Source organism: Manis javanica, chromosome 7 (assembly GCF_040802235.1).
Source record: "Manis javanica isolate MJ-LG chromosome 7, MJ_LKY, whole genome shotgun sequence".
In the NCBI taxonomy this organism is placed as follows: domain Eukaryota; kingdom Metazoa; phylum Chordata; class Mammalia; order Pholidota; family Manidae; genus Manis; species Manis javanica.
This window is the reverse complement of record NC_133162.1, coordinates 79,831,838-79,851,499: the sequence shown is the minus strand read 5'-3', so window position 1 is coordinate 79,851,499 and position 19,662 is coordinate 79,831,838. Positions and strand designations below refer to the sequence as shown.

General features: G+C 40.2%; 1 protein-coding gene across 3 annotated transcripts in view; it reads right to left on the bottom strand.

Moving 5' to 3' along the window:
- ERCC6 (ERCC excision repair 6, chromatin remodeling factor) overlaps positions 1 to 17,272 on the bottom strand; it is a 78,977-nt gene extending 61,705 nt beyond the window's left edge. For 2 of the 3 annotated variants that reach the window (XM_017648852.3, XM_017648854.3), the window contains exons 1-5: positions 17,156 to 17,272; positions 13,132 to 13,564; positions 11,199 to 11,319; positions 9,133 to 9,244; positions 3,899 to 4,622 (exon numbers count right to left, since the gene is read on the bottom strand). In XM_017648852.3, coding sequence (XP_017504341.3) covers positions 3,899 to 4,622; positions 9,133 to 9,244; positions 11,199 to 11,319; positions 13,132 to 13,550 — 1,376 coding nt within the window. In that variant the 5' untranslated portion in view covers positions 13,551 to 13,564; positions 17,156 to 17,272. Of the gene's footprint in view, positions 1 to 3,898; positions 4,623 to 9,132; positions 9,245 to 11,198; positions 11,320 to 13,066; positions 13,565 to 17,155 lie in introns of those variants that run through there. The other variant, XM_017648853.3, reaches the window with a different exon arrangement.
- Between the last annotated feature and the right edge of the window lie 2,390 nt (positions 17,273 to 19,662).

The window sequence follows — 19,662 nt, the reverse complement described above, 5'->3', positions numbered from 1 at the left end:
AAGGGGAACCCTCCTACACTGCTGGTGGGAATGTAAGCTAGTTCAACCACTGTGGAAAGCAATATGGAGGTTCCTCAAAAACTAAACACAGAAATACCATTTAACCCAGGAATCCCACTCCTTGGAATTTACCCAAAGATTTCAACTTCTCAGATTCAAAACGACATATGCACCCCTATGTTTATCACAGCACTTTTTACAATAGCCAAGATATGGAAGAAACCTAAGTGTCCATCAGTAGATGAATGGATAAAGAAGATGTGGTACATATACACAATGGAATACTATTCGGCAGTAAGAAAGAAACAGATTCTACCACTTGCAACCACATGGATGGAGCTGGAGGACATTATGCTCAGTGAAATAAGCCAGGCGGAGAAAGACACATGCCAAATGATTTCCCTCATTTGTAGAGTATAACAATGAAGCAAAACTGAAGGAACGAAATGGCAGCAGACTCAGAGACTCCAAGAATGAACTATTGGTTATCAAAGAGGAGGGGTGTGGGAGGGCGGGTTGCGAGGGAGGGAGAAGGGGATTAAGGGGTATTATGTTTAGTACACATGATGTGGGGGATCACGGGGAGAACAGTGAGGCACAGAGAAGGCACGTAGTGGATATGTGGCTTCTTTCTACACTGATGGACAGTGACTGCATTGGAGTATGGGTGGGGACTTGATAATATGGGTAAATGTAGTAACCACATTGTTTTTCATGTGAAACCTTCATAAGAGTGTATATCAATCACACCTTAATAAAAATAAGTTAAAAAAAAAGATTAGAAATAAATTAAATAAATAAATAAATAAATAAAAATGCACCTGAAGTTGTGGGGCATATGTGGCAAGTTTTTAACCTGCATCCTAAGATCCTTATCAACATACCTCAACTACCCAAAAGACCCCTGTGCTGGGATGAACCTCCTCCACAAAGTCTTCCCCAAATGCCTCAATCTGAATTAATTATTCCTTTCACTTTGGTTAGGTCCTATTTGTGCTCATGCCCCCAAAGACTGCTACTTCTTTGCCAGAAACTCTTGAAGCCAGTCCTAGAATGCAGACACACATTCACACAAGGAGAGCAAAGACAAAACAATGGAAGTTGACCTCATAGCTCAACTGGGAAATGAATCAACAACACTGAGATAACAAAACCGCTAGTCTTTGATCACAGTGAGACAAAAGGTGCACATATAAAATGTTTGTCTTTCTAGGTTATTCTCGGTTGTCCTGGCTGTACAGACTGAATGAGGTAAGTAACATGTAAGTGCTCACCAGGAACACCTATCACTCAAACACTGAATGTGTGCTATTTCTATTAAATCTTCATTTGGCTCTTGGAGCCTTCAGACCCTAGCTTTCTAAAGCAGCAATGTATTTTAGAAAGAGCCAAACCTCACAATTGAGAGCCACACCCTAATGGAAACTTGGGTACCAAAAAATTAACATTAAAAAAAAAATGGATGTTTTTTAAGATCTGAACACAGTTGAGATGAATAAGAACCAACAGAATATTTACTTCTAACAAGTGGCTCATCCATCCTAGTACATTATCAGAGGTATGAAAATGAAAGACCACTGAAGAAACAACCCCCAAATGCAATTTAATAGAGAGAATAAAGATAAAAATGGGGGAAAGACAAAATACATAGGCAGTTTTAAAAAGAGATAGAACTTCAAAGAACTTCAAAGAAGATTTTGGACTAAATCAGATCATAAGTGCTATTATCCAGCTCCAGAAAAGGTTAAGCTGTAGAAAAGGCTTGAGAGGAAATTCTCACTGAGCAACAGCTAAAACCAAAGACACCTTGTTAGGATTAACCTAGAGCTAATGAAAGACCTGTGACTCTCAAGTTGAAAGAATAAAAGGGTTGGGATCTCTAGGAATCATTCACTTCCACTTCGAAGAGTCTGAAGGAGAATTATAGTTAATGGGGCTATAGGCAATACATATTTAAGTCATAAAAGGTGCCTAGACTGGGTACATATTCCTAAATTCTAACCATTAAGAAAAAGTCTACTTTCTAGGTTGCAAACCATATGGGGCTTTACTCTAAGCAACCATCATCAAACCAATGCTAAGAAATCCTAAAGCCTTGTTCTTCACTCAAGGGAATACCATTACAATTTCAATCTTTCTACAAAGACCACCAAAAAAAGTAACAAAATATAAAGACTGACTAGCAGTTCTAAAATGTTAAAACTTTTGTTAAAATGTTGCTTTTCAAACCTGAGCATTTTCTTTTAACATCCCCTAATCCAAAGAGCACAAACATCTCAATGTGGTATCTGCAGTTTAACAGCCTTAATAACTACAGCTATAAAATTTTAAGAGTTATATTTTGTTGGCAATTAGAGTTATTGATATTTCTGAAATTCATTTGAGATTTTACTGTAACTTTAGCAAAAAACTGGTGTATGCTATGGCTTTGGAAATAATAAGTTGTTTAACAATCTTGACATTAATAAAAACTTATTGCCATGAATTTAAATTAAACCCCTATTTGAAATTCAATCAAAATAAATTACTTTGATGAAAATACTGATATATTGTAAATATATTTATACTGACCCAAGTTAATGGGAATATATTGCTCCACTTATAATCAATATGTTGAGATTAACACTTTTATAATTCTCTAGAGTAGTTAAGAACGACTGATACTGCTCACTGTTCAAGAGTATTGTCATATATCCCTCCAACAACTCTACAGATACTAAATGCACAAAGTAACTTGAAAGCTGCAATTAGAGCTTCAAGCCACTCCTCAACTATATATTACTACATAAGGTGAATATAAAAGCTCTGAAGAACTGTATTTAGGTCACTCAAATTCTGTGTGAAAAGAATATATCTACTTTCAAAGGATGGGAAATATATGTGGCAGTCTAGATGTGGATTACCAGCTGTTCTGAGTCACCTGTTCTGAGAAGAAAAAATATCAGATCAATCTTCATCCACGAAAGCCAGAATGCTCCAAGAAATATAATCAATTAAGTCTCCCTACATTGAGAAATAAGAAAAACTGTTGAGGATTGGGAAAAAGCCATCCCGGGAGCAAATATTTAAAAAGTAATCTGTTCAACAGACTGCCTTTCTCCCTTTGAATTTCTCAGTGCTCTTAGTAAGCTAATGTGTGAGCCCTGAGATCTGCCATGTTGTGCTCAGGGAAACACAGCAGACACCTGCAGCGTACAGACCATTTCTCTGGGCTCACAGAAAATGGGTGGCAACACACAGTGGTTACTTCACAAATCAAAGTGCTCAACTTCCTTGTTACCTTCTTTGCATAATATACTGATAGTCATGGAAATAAACTCAAAGCCAGTCATTAGCATAAAAATGGCAGTGAAAAGGAAGGGTATGCTGTGCACAGGAAGTACATTTCTGGCAACATTACAGTGGTATTTCTGTAGATGACTACTTTCTCAAGACAAGGAAGGAGGGGTTTAAGAAAACAAGCTTATTCTTTGATACACTGAAGCTTAAATTTCAGCTTTTTGAAGAAAAGTCCTCTAAAATTATATCCTTCTTCAGAAGAAAAAACACCACCCCAGCATACACTACATAAGCCAACCTTTTCCTCCCCCAAAACTTGTTGCAGGGAAACCCTTCTAGGTGTAAAGGCACCCACTTCATGTTTCTGTCCTCTGCATGCCTCTTGTCCCAGCCCTTCCCCTAAACTGTGCTTCCTAGACTTGTCCCTAAATCTGAAGATCTGGAAGCATTCTGAGTCAGCTCCACTGAGGACTCAGGGTCTCTCTGGTACTAGGCAGGCTGAGGCTTGTAGAAAGTCTAACCTTTGCATAAACAGGGGTCCATTATAAGTGGATCTAGAATTCCTATTTAATAAACCTGAAGCCCAAGATAAAGCAAGCAGTACAATCTGTTTACTGACCTTAACCGTTGCTTATAATAATCTTCATCTCCGTCATCTCGGCATCGCACTACTTTCCAACTACCTCCTCTTCCTCTTCCTGCAGTTTCAGCTTCATCCCCAGAATTTGGGAAAAAGTCATCATCAAACTCCTGCACTGTGACTTTCTTCTGCCATTTTCGGGGCTTGAGCCCAAGCTTCAGTTCACAGTTGGTGCCTTCTCCGGACAGGTGGGGTCCTGCAGCCTCCTCCCACTCCTCCTCCGTGGGTAAGTATTCAGACACTTCACCCTCAGAGTCCCCCTCTGCCTTTGGCCTCACACCAGACTCCCAAGGTTTCTTTCCCTTTAGCAATCTCACTTTCCCCTGGAACTGAAGAGCCCTCTTCTGGAGTTTCTTGATGTGCTTTTTCAAGCGTTTATCTGTTTTTGAGAGAACTTTGCTTCTTTCGTGTGGTTTGTTTTCATTGAGTGTTGGGCTCAGCTCAGATATGACCAAGGCTGAAGCTTTTTTAGCTGCTCTTTTATTACAAGCTTGCTTCTTCCTTTCAAAAGACAGTTTTGCTTGGTCTGCCAAATACTTTTCAAAGCCTGAGGCTTCATTGAGCATTATTTTCCTAGGCTTTTTTTCCTGTTTCTGAGGGATATGGGTACCAAAAGGTGTCATCTGGCCAGTGCGGACAAGCTCTTCCCAAGCAGTCTCCTGAGCAGGCATAAGCATGCTGCCGAGACAGGATGGCCCCGGTTCTGAAAGAGGGACGACAGTGTATTGGGCACCAGCACAAAACTTTCCAGAAGCACAATAGAAATATTCACTTATTTAATAACTAGGAAGCACCTACAAAATAATCATTAAAAAAAAGTACCACTGATGTACTAAAACATATTATGCACGAAGAATAAAATTTAGCATAGCATTCATGTCACATTTAATATACTCCTGTTCAAAAGGTGATTTCTTGATAATGTCCAAAATACATTACAAATACACTGTACATCCAAAGGCAGACCTATTCATAGGCAACACCCAGACAAATTTAACTGTGTTTCTTTATCAATTAACAAGTAGCCCATGAGGAAGAATCTCCCAAGTTTCCAAGTCATTGCCAATACAAGCATGCAGCTGGACTTAAATTCGACAGTAAAACTGAAAACAGACATCTAAAGAATCAGCAAGCACCAAGTAGGCAACCATTAGCTCTGCACTACCCAATAGGATAGTCACCATGTGGCTATTTAAATTTAAGTTGAAAATTCAGTTCCTCAGATGTACTTGCCATGTTTAAGGTGCTCAATAGCTACATGTGGCTAATGGCTACCATAATGAATGGACAACACAGGCGATATTTATGTCTTTGGAAAAAGATTTACTGGACAGCACCAAGTTAGATGTGTGAAGTTTGCTGACTGAAGAGAGGAAATGAAATTGGAAGTAACACCATAATACTATGAAGTCAACAAGAAATCATCATCCTTTTATTAGTTGAAATTATTAACTTTACCTGTAGACAAAACACCAAATACCAAAAGAAGTAAGGCTTAATAGGAAGGAACCCATTTTGTAAAACCTACATTTCTTATAGCCCACTAATACCTCAACCAGTCTTTCATTAAACTTGCACTCAAGAAAAATACACATCAGAAAGTGTACAAACACCAAGTGTACAGCTCAGTGAGTTTTCAGGAAAAACATGCCCAATCACTGGCATCCAGATCGAGAAGCGGAAACTACTAGCATCCCCTAGATGCACCCTTAGTGGGCGTCTCCAGGCCCCAGCCCCGCCCCCAAATAACAGCTAACACATTAACACTATATATAGGTTGTGCCTGGCTCTTAACTTTGTGTAAATGGAAACATTTGTATTCTTCTGCCTGGCTTCTTTTGCTCAACATTATGCTTAAGAGATTCACACTTGCACAGCAATTTGCAGTTTGTTGACTCTCACTGCTATTAGTATTCTGTAACTATTATACTATAGTTTTTCCTTTTTACTGTTAATGGACATTTAGGGAGTTTCCATGTCTTGACTACATTGCTATAAACATTTTGGTACACATGCTTTGGTTAGATATATATAATTATTTACATATGTTAAGTTTTAGTAGACATTGCCAAGGTTTCCAAAATGTCCCCACCAATTTTAAGTTCCAACAACAGTGTCTGAGAGTTTCAACTAGTCCACATTCTTGCCATTCAATTTTAGCTATTCCAGGAGGTATGTAGAGGTACCACCTTGTGGCTGTAATTTGTAGTTTCCTGATGACTAATGAACTAGGGACCTCTTCATAGATTTATTGATCTTTTGGATAGCCTCTTTTGAAGAGAACATTTCAGTTTTTGCCCATCTTTCTCATTAGCAATCTACCTTTTTAAAGGTAATCATAAAATGATTTCTATGATTTCTTTATACATTCTGGATTCAAGTTCTGTGATTGACACATTTATTCCAAGTACCTTCTCCCACTCTGTAGCTTGCTTCTCACTATCTTAACTCAATCTTTTGATGAAAACAAGTTCTCAGTTGTAATACAGTTGATTTATCAAACATTTCCCTTTAGAGTTTTTGACTCTTGTTAAGTCTCTGCTCCAAGGTCATTAAAAATGATTTCTTATGTTATATTCTAAAAGCTCTGGTTTACCACTCACATTTACATCCACAATCCATTACGAATTTATTTTTGTACATAGTGTAGTGAGCCAAGATTCATTTTATCTTCATGTGTATTAACCCAGTACCACTTAAGTGAAAAGATGCTTCTTCTCCACAGCACTATATTGCCACATCTGTTATAAATCAAGTGACCAAATATGGATGGGTCTGTTTGCCACACCTATTCTGTTCCACTGATCTACTGTTTATCCTTATACCAATGCCACACTGTCTTAGTTACTGTACCTTGATTATAGGTCTTGATGTTCAGTTCTTCAAGACTGCCTTGGCTATACTTGATCCAGAGCATTTTTTTTTTCCAGAGCATTTTTATATAAATTTTAGAATCCCCCTCAGCCTACATTTCCCACCCTCACTCTTCTCCCTCAAACCACCCCCTGAAATTTATATTGGGGTTGCACTAAAACTATAGATGGGCAGAACTTACATTATAATACTTTCTGATCCATGACCATGGTGTATCTTCCCATTTATTTAATTTTTCAATGTAAACCTTCATTTCTCTGCTCACATGCTCCCCTGAGGTTTTCTTTCCCTTCTCCACATAATGATCCATTCATAAGTTGTGAGAAACTTTTCAATGACACTTTGTAGTTTTTCATGTAGAAAATACTACAGTAAACTACATTTTTTGCTAAGATTTTTTTCTAGGTATTTGATTTTTATTATAATTGGCATCTTCACTAAATTTTATTTTTGTTTTGCTAATATATAGAAGTATGATTCATCATTGACTTTGTGGTCAATGATATTGTTAAATTCATATATTAATTCCAACAGATGGTCCACAGATTCAGATTTTCTACATAAAAAATCATGTATTCTGTGAACAATGATGGCTTTATTTCTTCTTTTCAATGCTTACTTTTTATTTTCTTCCATCACTACGGTGTCCAATACAATGTTGAATAGAAAAGGTAATAGCAAGCACCTCATTTCATTCCACAGAAGAGCAAAGCCAACCACTGCAAAGTTTTGTTTTATTTTTAATTTATCCTAATTTCACCTGCTTCCAGGAAAGGATTCTTTATCAGATATTTCTCACAACTTACGAATGGATCATTATGTGGAGAAGGGAAAGAAAACCTCAGGGGGGCATGTGAGCAGAGAAATGAAGGTTTACAATACTTACACCTATCTCATGGGTTCAAAACAGACTTGAAAAAGGTTAAGGATGTAGCCCCGGTCTATACTTAGGCAACACCTAGCTGGGAGGCACAAAGCTTATGCTTCTAGACACTGTGCTGCTCTACTGTCTCCCCAGATAGGGCAAAAGACACCAGAGACCAAGAAAGGCTGCAGAAGGGAGGGAAATAAGAGACCTGGAGTCTTAAATGTCAGCTGGCACCTAATGGAAAGATGTAGTAAGAACCAAGAGCTCAGAAAAAGGACAAGGCCATAGGTCTACAGACTTATAAGATACTAGAACCTAAGTGGCCACAAAGCCATGAGGAGTGGGTGACATAGTATAACAAGAAGAGAGCTCAGCAAGAAATCTTGCAAATAATCAACATTTAAGGTAAGGCCAGAAAAGCTGACCAAAAATAACTAAACAGAAATGGTCAGAGGGCTGAAAGAGAACTAGGAGACACTGGGATTCCAGAAGGCATGGATATATCAGCTGCTATAAGCAGGCCAAGTGAAGCAAGGGTGAAAGGCGGCTTTTGGATTTGGGGAAATAATCATTAATCCTGGGCAAAGTTTTACCAAAGAAGCAATCAGAGGTGAAATCAGCAGGTTTTAGGCAGTCAGACAAGAACAAAAGTCTCTCACCAATGAGGAATATGGTAACTCAGCAGCATAAAGCATTGGTTATAGGCCCAATGAACTAATTCTCAGACACTGAGCTTCAAAAAATCATATATCTCCAATATTTTTTTCTATCACCTCAATTTTTCATAATTCTCATGTCTTATTGAATAACTTCTGCAGCTAGTAGAAATATTTGCTTGAAGAGCTTAAATGCTATGAAGCCCCATATTAAATGAATGAGCAACTATCAACAATTTCTAAATTATCTTTATCAACACAGATACTTTGTTTCAGATCTTATGCATTTTCCCAGAAGGTTTTCCAAAAGATGTCCATTCAAGGCAGTAATATGAACAAAATCATGGCCATGGTATATCCTGAATGAAAATGTCTTTTCTTCAACCCAGAGCTGATGTTAGGAAAGCCTGCCAAGTAAGTCCCAAAAAGATACATGGAAAGCCATTCTATGAATGCTGACTGATGATGCCAGGCTTACAAAATATAATTCATTCAAGATGTTAAGTGTCCTTATGAAATTATACAAGAATTTTAAGATTCCCATTTTATTAAACATAAAACTAAATGTGCACCAGCAGCCCCCAGTAGACCAAGTTAAAAATTTACTTTCATTCTCTAAAAACCCAGTATGACATAAAAGAGACTTGGTTCTACAGGTGTAGATAAATTTGTAAAATTTTCCCAAATCTGTTTTAACACTAAGGCAAAGAAATGTATTTTTCTCAAAACCAAGGCCAAGACCAAAGAGATACCTGCCTCTGACTACAGCCATCAGGCATCAATTCGAGAACAAAGAGACACTGCAATATCCTCACCTGCATCCTCTTCCTCCAGCCTGGCATGATCCAGTTCAACTTTTACCTCAGCTCCTCCAAGGATGGCCTGGAGACGTTTTTGTTTTGCTGTGATCTTCTTTAGCTGTTGCTCCTTAAAATGGTAAATATTGAATATAGAAAAAAACAATGAAGCAATTTACTGTTAAATACAAAAGACAGCATTACAAAATTTGACAACTTTAATCAACAGCCAAATGAAAACAAAACAGAAACTACATACATTACTATTACTATAGAGAACCTTATTTGAGCAACTACCACTTTTCTGGGAGGAAGTAGGTCTCAAAGCATTTCCAGCAACAGGCATGCCTGTCCTACCCACTCTCCTGACTGAGCAGGACAGCTTTTCATGTGCCTAAATGCTTAATTCCACATGTAGTGACTCTCTGTTGACTTGGGAAGTGGAGCTGCTCTACTTGGTTTCCCCATTACACACTGGGTATCACTAAACTTCTCCGTTTCTGACCTTGCCAGTCAATGGGCTATGAGGTTAATAGGCTGTAGGAATAAGAAATATAAACACAAATATTCAAATAGTTGAAAAAGTCAGTCCCCTTTGAAAACTTACCTACTTATAACTGTCTTTTAGAGTATTCTACCCAATCACAAAATTTTAAAAGGAAAATCTATTTTGATATATATACACTTTTACACTACTTACCCCAAGCCCCTCTGTCTTGTCTCCCTCTGTATCACCAGAGTCCAAATATGAGACCATTCCTAGGGCCTCCCCAATTAACTAGGACTATTGTACCTGATTATTCTTTCCAAGAATGTTTAAACACCACATATGAGTATGGGGTGAGGGGAAACCACGAATGTACATGCCATGTTGTAATGACTTATAATTCATTTTATCTTGTCTTTCTCTCAAGCAAAAACCTCATTTCAAACAGGCTTTCTCTCTGAATAGTCTATCTCTAACCATCAGAGCTGCTAAAGAAAGAAAGGAATATATACTTGAGTTAGACTAGTACCTAAAGTGGCCTGAAGTTTGGTCCTCTCTGCTCCTTGAAATCCTAGCCTACCAGAGCCCAAGGTCGGAGAAGGTCTCTCCACAGTAATTCACATGCTCCCATAAGAGGCCAGATGTTCCCTCTCTACTCTGGGGAGACCCTGGTTACCTCAAGCCGCCGCTAGCTCTGACCTTGGGCTGCTATTCTCTGACCTCGGGCTGCTATTCTGGAGCTAAGTGTGAGAAGATGGAGAGGTAAAGTTAATGGACTGGTGAGTGGAAAGCAAAACAATAAACTATGTCTGTTGATACCCACTTACAGAGCTTAAATGAGAGACACAAGGACTCTACTCACTGCAGTGAATTAACTGCAAGCACAGGATCTATATTAGTCATTCTGGATGGCAGAAATAAAACGATCAAAACTAGCTGTCCCTTTCTACCCCAATATTTCATATAATGCACATAAATTCTAAAAAATGTTTCCAAACTCATTAAAAACAATGTCACAACTAAAAGATATACCCTACCCTTAAGTTCTATAATCCTAAGTGCAGACCCAATCAGTGTGGCTGGGTGATGACTGAACAATGAGGGTAAATCTGTGAGGGGTGATGGCTATATCAGCAGGGAACAGAGTACAGGCAATTAGTGCAAGCAGGACCTAAGGAGCAGAAAAAGAAAGTTCACACAAAACAAAGAATAAATGAGAGGCTGGCATGCTAAACAGTAGTATAAGCTGGGGAATAAAGAAATGGTGAGGCAAGGAAGACTATGAAGGTAAGCATGACTAAGAAGGCACACAAAGCCAAAAAGGGAACTTTTCCTCAAATGCATGTTCATGCATATGTTATGTATGTGTATATTTTTTAAAATACTCTTTAACAGAGGACGTTAAGGGGAAAAATTAAACACACAAAAGCAACTCAAATTTTTCTGAAAAATTACACATACAAAAGGAGCTCAAATTTTTCTATTATAAATATTTGCTTCACATCTAAAAGTACTTTTCAGAATACTTCCTAAATATATGAGCCTAAATGATGACTTTTTAAAAAAATGCAATACTTAATGTGTTATTTAGAATCACCTTATTATACTTCTGTCGTTTTACAGAATCTAATTTCCTGTTGACGTCTCTGTTGGTGGTAGCTTCAGAGCTAAGCTGTTCGATAATTTTATTGATTTGACTTAGGGATGTCGTACATGACCTGAAAAACAAGATAAAATGTCTATTTTCCACTCTGTTAACATTTTTTTATAGTATAATGTAAATAAAAATGCTAAAAACATGTCTCTTTTACTTCTTACTAACTGACAGATAAAAGAAACTAAACCAGAATGCACATTCTTGTTGCCCACAAATAGAATTTGAAAGGTTGTTAGAAGTTTCAGATATTGACTAGTGTTTTCCTTTGATATGGCTGATTTATAAATCAGCTCAGTCCCATTGTTAAGCTGATTCATTCATTCTACAAGCATTCTGAAGTATCTACTTTATTCAAGAGACCATACTAAAACAATGTGCAATAAGTTGTCCTTTTATATAAAAAATGCATACTTTTTTAGACTTTATATACAGCACAGTGAAACTGAGAGGAAGGTATAAGATTTCCCATATGCCCGCTGCTCCAAACATATAGCTTCCGCCATTATCAATAACCTGTACATGGGTTTTTAAAGCCCATTATGGAAGTCTCCCAAAGTTTGGAAAAGTACTAAAGATGCTTAAACATTTTCTTATACAAGACATTTGTGACAATAGTTTTCTTTCACATGACTGGAAGACTTACTTGCTATAGCATTATACTTTGTAGTGCAAAGAATAAAAATTACTTTATAATTCATTGCTCCTAAAATAAACACCACAGAATTGTAACTCCCACTTTTCAACAAACAAAATCAGTCTTGACACTGTGTAATTTGCTGCTTGTATCCCTTGTGGATTTCAGAATACCAGCTGTTATCAGTGCAAGTTACTGGAGGTCTAGCACCATGGGTCACCATCCATCTACTGTCAGTATGCCTATACTGCAGCACTCTGCTCTGTCACCTCTGCAAGCAGTGGCCCCATTTCCAAGGTCAAATGTAAAAGATGTGTTCAAGAAGTCCTCAAATCTGAAGGTCAGGCTACAACTATTTGAGAACACCTGCTCCTCAAGAAGCCAAAAAAACACACCAGGAAACTGTTAGCAAAAAATGTCCTTTCAGTCCAACAGCCACCTGTACTATAGCCCCCCACTGTGTAGCCAACAACGTGAGTTCCACCCTCTTCTCCCCTCCCCCAGCTATCCCCATCCCTCCACCCAATCTTCCTCTTCTAGTTCTTCCCTGACTGCCTAGAACACTGGCCAAAGGAGAGCAGACTGGCTGTGGGGAGTGAGCTCATCCTCCACCCCACTTCTAGCCCAAGACCAGATCCTCCTCCTGCCCCAATGTGCTATGTTCAACAAGGCCCCAGTCTGTTTCTCCTTGAAAACACAAGTAAGTCTCCACAGGACTTCATATTTCCTTATAGCATCACACGTAGGATGGAAGAAAGGAAGAGTAAGAAGTGGCTTCTCACTATTTCTAGAAATGCCAATGTGAAAAATTACCAAAAGACTGACACTCAGTTTAGGGATAAGAAACGGGAAACTACTGGACAAAGAAAAATGTGAGGGGGCCGATGTGTCCCTGGTATCTTGGGTAGACACATCAGAACATTAGGTACACTTCTGAGAACCACTTAATGTACGTGCTTGAGTTCTGGCGCCCTCAGAACTGCACTTCTCTCCAGGACACTATGCATGAACAAGCTGTTATGAGATGGACTGAGACCATAACTACTGTGTACAATGCTGCTCCTGAGGGAAAGAGGCTCAGATTCAAACATGAGGCTCAGGACTGCCCTTAACTCCATCTTCCAAATGAGAGGGTCTGTAAATATCCTAAATGTCTGGATACCACAGGTATTACCTGAATTTCTTCATCACATGTTAAGCACAAGTTCTGCTACCAGAGAGAAGATGGTCCACACTCACGTGAGGTCATCCAACACTGACTGATACTCCTTCTCCGCATCAGCGAGCTGGGCGGTGCGGCTGGCTTCATGGATGGCACTATCCACCTGCCTAAGCACACCCTGCTCCAGCACATCCTGGTCATAGACATCCACACCCAGCCCCTGTAGTTCAACAGCCTGCGCACTTGGGTCCACCGCCTGGATCTGATGTCTGTCGATGTGCAGGAGGGCAGGCCCTCTCTTGAGAACTTCCGAAGAACACCCCTCAGTGAAACTGAATGGTCTATGAACAGAACAGGAGGGGAGGACTTCCTCCACCTCCACACTGCCATCAGTTTCTTGCTTGATTATCATGTCTTCCTTATCACTGATGCACAGATTTTGTAAACAGTCTTGCTCCAGAGTTTGACTTGATTGGGGGACTCTCCCATTCGACATCCTCTACACAGTGCCTAATAGAAAAAAACTTTTTTCAATAAGCCTTTTAGTTATACAGAATTGATACTTAGTTTCTTAAATATTTTATCATTAAAGCAGACTGATTTCTCAAAAGATCAAGCAATCATCCTCTAATTATGCAAGTTTCCAAGTATTATTTTTCTTAAAAGGGCACAAGCTAGATATCTTCTTGAGTTCTGATAATAAGTAAGAAAAATTAACCAAAAAAGAAAGAAGAAATGCAGAATTACCAACAAAGGACATTTGGGGAGCCAGCAAAGAAACCCGGCAACAAAATCCTGAGTGATGCCCACAGGTCTTCTCCAAATCAACTGACATCATTCAACTGCTGCATTCCAAGTTATCATCTTCACTGCATTATGGCACGAATGACTTACATTACAATTGCATGATCAACTGAGATACAGAGATTTAGTGATGAAAGGTGAGAGCTTCTGTACAAACCTGACACTAGAAACTTTAAGGTTGAACAGTTATGCCAATAAACAGAAACTCTGAACAAGAGATAACAGCACCACTCAAATCAGAACCTGAGAAAGATCAATTAAAATATTCTCAAAAATGACTCCATTTAAACGTGCAATATAATCTCTCACCCATCAGGTTGGCAACAATGTAAAAGCTGATAATATCCACCACAGACAATGACAGCCAACCTCACAGGATGCTGGGGGGATCATAGAACAGTAAAGCTCTTTTGGAAGGTAATCTAGCCATGTCAAATTTAAAATGCACAAGACTAGGTATTTATTTCAGAGAAATACATTATGCACAAGGATGTTATTATAGTGTTTTTAATAGTTCACTGTAGGCATTAAGTATTTTCAGTGGTACTGAGATAAAAGTCTTATAAAGTGAAAAAATGTTACATAATATGAACCTATCTATGTTGAAAAAAAATGTGTATCTGCAACCTCCACTGCATGGAATGCTAAGTGATCTAGTGATAAAGCTGCCAACAATTGGAAGGTGAAAGCAGAAGGAACAAGGAGGAATAAAAGGGAATTTGCACATTTCACTCTAGATATTCAAGAACTCCCTGAATGAAAATGTATCCACTATACTGCCGAATAACTCTAGCTAATAAACACACTAAAAAGCAACACAATAACCAAGAGATAGCCTCTTTTTTGATTATCTGTGAGTAAGCTAAGGTTTCTTTCAGCTCTGAAACTATTTCTATGAAATGACAACAAATTTCCCCAAACAGCCCCATGCATTTCCTATTAAATGATACGATCCCCATGTCAACCACTGGTATACAAAGATGCCAGGAAATTTGCAACATCCTGTCCCAAGTGGCTCACTGTCCAGTGGAGTAGAAGCATGTCACTAGTAACACAGTAGGGCAGGTCTGTAAAAGAGGAATGGACAAGAGACCAAATGGGCACAGCAGAATGCATTGGGTCTGGAGCTCAAGAAACATGTATGAACTAATATGTATACCTGGCCACGTTCAATGCACAGGACATACTCAATATACACTGAAGTGAAGTAAGGTTGTGAGAGGAGGCCAAAATAATAAAAAGTCTGTTCTGGACAACTAAATCACCAGTCAATTCAGTCATAAAAATGAAAACTGCAAAAAGGAAGCAGATGAGAGGCAGGGACAGGGGTTGGTCACTGCAGACATGTGACCAGCAGTCAGAAATGCAAATCTGGGCTCAAAACAAAGCAGACACAACAGCAGAGAGAATAGCCCCAGGGATCCCAAGGCTATGACAGGTACCAGAGATCTTTTCGAGGGTATGACAAGTCTAAAAGTGAACAGTAAAGACAGTTCCTCCTTTTTGGGCCTTTTGATTACTTTCAGGAGAGATGATCAGTTTGGTACTCTATTATTAGCTGGTCTCCATTTTCAACAGACAGGGCAGGGTTCTGGCTTAAAGCCTTAATAGCTGGAATTTAACTATTCTGCTTTCATTGTACTTACTTATCTGTATACAAGGATTTTTCATTTAAAACAAGACAATTCAATAAAAGAAATTAAGTAATAGTACTATAGCTCAAAGACAAGTTTAAAATAATGATGTTTGGAGAAAACTTCTAATAGAAAAGGAGGAAGAGGAAATGGTTAAAAGTGAAAAATACGGCAAGTTCACATAGAGAAACCTGAAGGGGCCCAGTGGGTTTGGAAATCAGCAGATCACTGGTTATCTTAGTAAAGGAGTTTTAGTGGACCAATGCAGACAAAAAACAGACTGTGGTGGGTTAAGAAGAGATGAGGAAAAGGAGGCCACAAGTGGGTAGCCTACCCCCTTAAGGAGTTTGGCTGTGAAAGGGAGATAACTGGAATGGTAAAGTATTAATGGAATGTGGAAGGAAAATTATAAATATTTATTTATATGTAACTTATATATAATATACTTACACACACAAATGTAATGGTGGTATCTGCTATAAGAGAAAAGTATAGGATTCTTTACAAAAAGTAACAGAGGAAAACTGACATTGCAGAGGAAGGTATGAGCCCAGGAAGGTGTCTCTGATAAAGTGGTATTTGAGCATCTGAAGGATGAGCAGGAGTTAATCAAGCCAAAACTGGAGTGAACATTTTGCAGAGAAATGTGTAATTTCTAATGTTGGTAAGAGCTGGTATATTTGGAAAAGTGGAAGAAGGCTGGACATAAATGACTGAGTTAAAGCAGCTGGTAAGGACTCCATTCATTGTGTAAATCTTACAGAGTATCTTTTGACACTGTAAGGCTTAATCATCTGGGAAAAACAGTATCTTCACTGTTCTCCCCTTTGAGCCCTGGGACTTCTGTGGGACTAGTTGGATTCTGGTTTAGAGGTTTTGTTGTATAAATACCTGCATTGTTGAGGAATGGGAGAGAAGTGAAGATGGAAGGGTAGGCAAGGGTCAGATCACATAGGACCTGGGAAAACAAGAGCCTGGATTTTACTCAAGCTTAATGGAATGACTGACGAGTTTTTAAACAGCGTGATGACGGCTTGACCCAAATCGTGTTTGTAAAACCCCACCTGGGCTAATGTATGGGTAATGCATTGGAGAAAACAGTGCAGAAAGGAGATGGTGGTAGACATACGGATGAGAAGTGACGGAGGCTTGTAACAAGGTGAGCAGTGAAGATGTCGCTACTTGGGAAAATGTTAACCGCATTTACATTCGGACTGCTTAATCCTCCTTCGCAAACTCAAACTTGTGTCTATGCCCAACGCGCCTGACAGGTATTTACCCTGATTCTCTTTCATATAACAAACAATTCCAGTATTTTAAATAAGATTCAGCAAGGCCGGGCTCACACTGCGTACGTGGGCCTGATACAAAGTCGCGAAGTTGAAATCCCGTCGCTGGCCTGCTCCCCCCACCCACCACCGACCAATGGCTAGGACCCCCGCCGGCCAGGTGACCGCGCGCCGCACCATCACTTCCGGCCGCAGGTGGGCCGGCCGGCAGGGAAGGCGCGCTAGGCCGGCAAGGAAAGTGCGCCCGGTCCCCAGTGCTGTAGGGCTCCTCCATGGCGACCCAGACCCCAAGACAGTGTGCGGCTGCCTGGGGAGCCCAAGCGCGGCTCAGACATACCCTGCCTGACTTTCAACCCGGCAGCTCGAACACTCACCCAACGGAGCCGCGAGGCAGCGCGTCCGGAAACAGACGCCGCGGCAGCCGGCAGCCGTGGACTCTGTGGTGGGACCGGCAACGGCGCATGCGTGTCTCCCCAACAAGCCCCTCCCCCCGGAAGCACCGCCCCCACCAGTGACCCTGCGGATTTGCCCGGGTGGGGCCTAAGGCGCACGCGCTGGGCTGCAGGGAGCCTTTGGAACTGACAGTCCCGGCTACGTCTATTGAGGGCGTTGATGCGACTGCGTCAATCTTCCGCGAGCCTGGTGTGGATGTTTTCTTGGCTCCTGACCAGCTTTGTGGCTTGAGGCCAGCGCAGGGCGAAAGTAGATGCTTACATTAACTTGAACCCCCAAAGAGAAAGTAAGCTTGGAGAAGGGCCCTAGCTTGAGCGCCGCACATTTCAGTCGCAGCGCGCGGCAGGCATTGTGACTTCTCTTGCTCATCTGGCACGGCTGTTAGCACGTAAAGAATGGGGAGTGGGCTTACTTATTTCTGTTCCTCCTCTCCACCTCACACACACACCCACACCCCTTGTATATAGTAGGCCTATGTCAATGTCTTGATTACGTAGTGAGTCATTTAATATCTGTCCTCAGATCAAAGAGGTAAGGAGGATTTTGAGCCAGGTGAAAATTTTAGCTTGGAGCCCTTGAAGAAACAAAATGTCCACAGGTTGGTTCAGAACAAAGGGAGGAACTTGAGCTTCACCTGAGTAGTCCATTATGGGTGGCAGCTGGACCAAACGGTATCTTCCAGCGCTGGGATAGGGTGGATTTTCCAGGGGCCAGAGCTAGAAAGCCCTCTGGGAGTAGTGATGACTGCAAGGATCTTTGGGGCCTCAATAGGGAAGCGCCTTTCTCATTTTGAAGCCTTAAGTCGGACAATAAGAGGATTGGGAAGCATACTTGATGATACCCTGTAGTACCACTTTGTCTCTCCTTTCAGCAGTCTATATATGCCTCAAGTCATCCCACATAAAAATGTAACTTGTTGAGAAAGGAAAATAGAATTCTAATGATCTCTTGACTAAAATACTCAGAAGAGAAAAGCATCTGTAAGTTTTAATGCTTAAGTATGAAAGCAGTTTCTGCCAGACATATAGTGGTTCCCAACCATTTGAAGCGCGGCCCCTTTTGTAATGCATACTATTTTGGCGAGCTTCTATGTATCAGTCAATTTGGGCAGGAAGCAGCTGGTATACCCAAAGTGGGTAGTTGAGAATAACTTTTACAAAGATGCAGGCAGGATTTAGGAAAACAACTCAGGATGGCATAGTATCCCTGAGGCTAGCGGTTCCCATCTGTTATGGGCTAGATTGCATCACCCCAAAGTTAAATTGGAATCCAAACGCCAGTACCTCAAAATGTGGCTGTATTTGGAGATAGGGTCTTTAAAGACCCTCAAAACTAAGCTACAATGAGGTCGGTAGGGTGGACCCTAACCCTATAATTGTGTCCTTAAAAGAGGAGACTGGGGAAATAAATAGCTGTTGTTTAAGCCACCCAGTCTGTGGTACTGTGTTATGGCCCTAACGAATATACCATCCCTGGGTCTGAAAGAGTAATGGGAAGACACAAGTTCAGAAGAGAATAGCTGAATGGAGGAGACCCCTCAACTACAGAAATGCACACATCTATGGTTCCTCAGGGGGAGGGACCTGGGGAAATAAATACTCTGACCCCACCATCTCCATTATTTCACATGCTGGTGCTTCCCATTGGTCAAAACCTGCTGAAAGCTAGAGGCTGAAGAAGGCTTTGATTCCCATCCATAGAGATCAGCCTTTTAGGGCACAGGGCAGGGTAGAGAGGGGGAGAGTAGCTCTGGAGCATCAGGCAGAAAATATGCATCATATTTCATTCAATAGTAATTATCCTTTTAGTATCTTTTAGTATCCTTTCAGATATTTAGAAAAGGCATAATGATACAGAGTCACTGTTAATTCAGTAAAGCATATTAGATGAATTTTTTTTTTTAGTTAATTAAAGGATCCACATACTTTCTGTAAGCCACGTTTCTCCTGACCTGGCCTGAGAGTGGTAATAAGGTCACATGAGCAGCAACAACTCAGATTTTGGTAATTCCTGTGCCCACCTGAATATTTAGGACCCCTCTTTTCAGTCATGGCCCTATGAATGGGATCCAGTGCCCTTACAAAAGAGACCCCAGAGAGATCACTCTGCCCTTCTACCATGTGAGGACATGATGGAAAGATGGCCTTCTGTAAACCAAGAAGAGGACTCTCACCTGACCATGCTGGCACTTTGATCTTGGACTTCTCAGTCTCCAAAACTATGATAAATAGAATTCTGTTTTTTTATAAGCCACCCAGTCTGTGGTATTTTGTTAGCAGCCCAAATGGACTAAGACAGAGAGAATGTAAGGGATAGTGGGATTTATAGTAACATATTTGTAATATTAAGATTATAATACTCTGTGCTGACCAAAACATCTCTCCTTTCCTCCCTACATCCACTCCATCCCTAAGTTTCATCGGTTCTG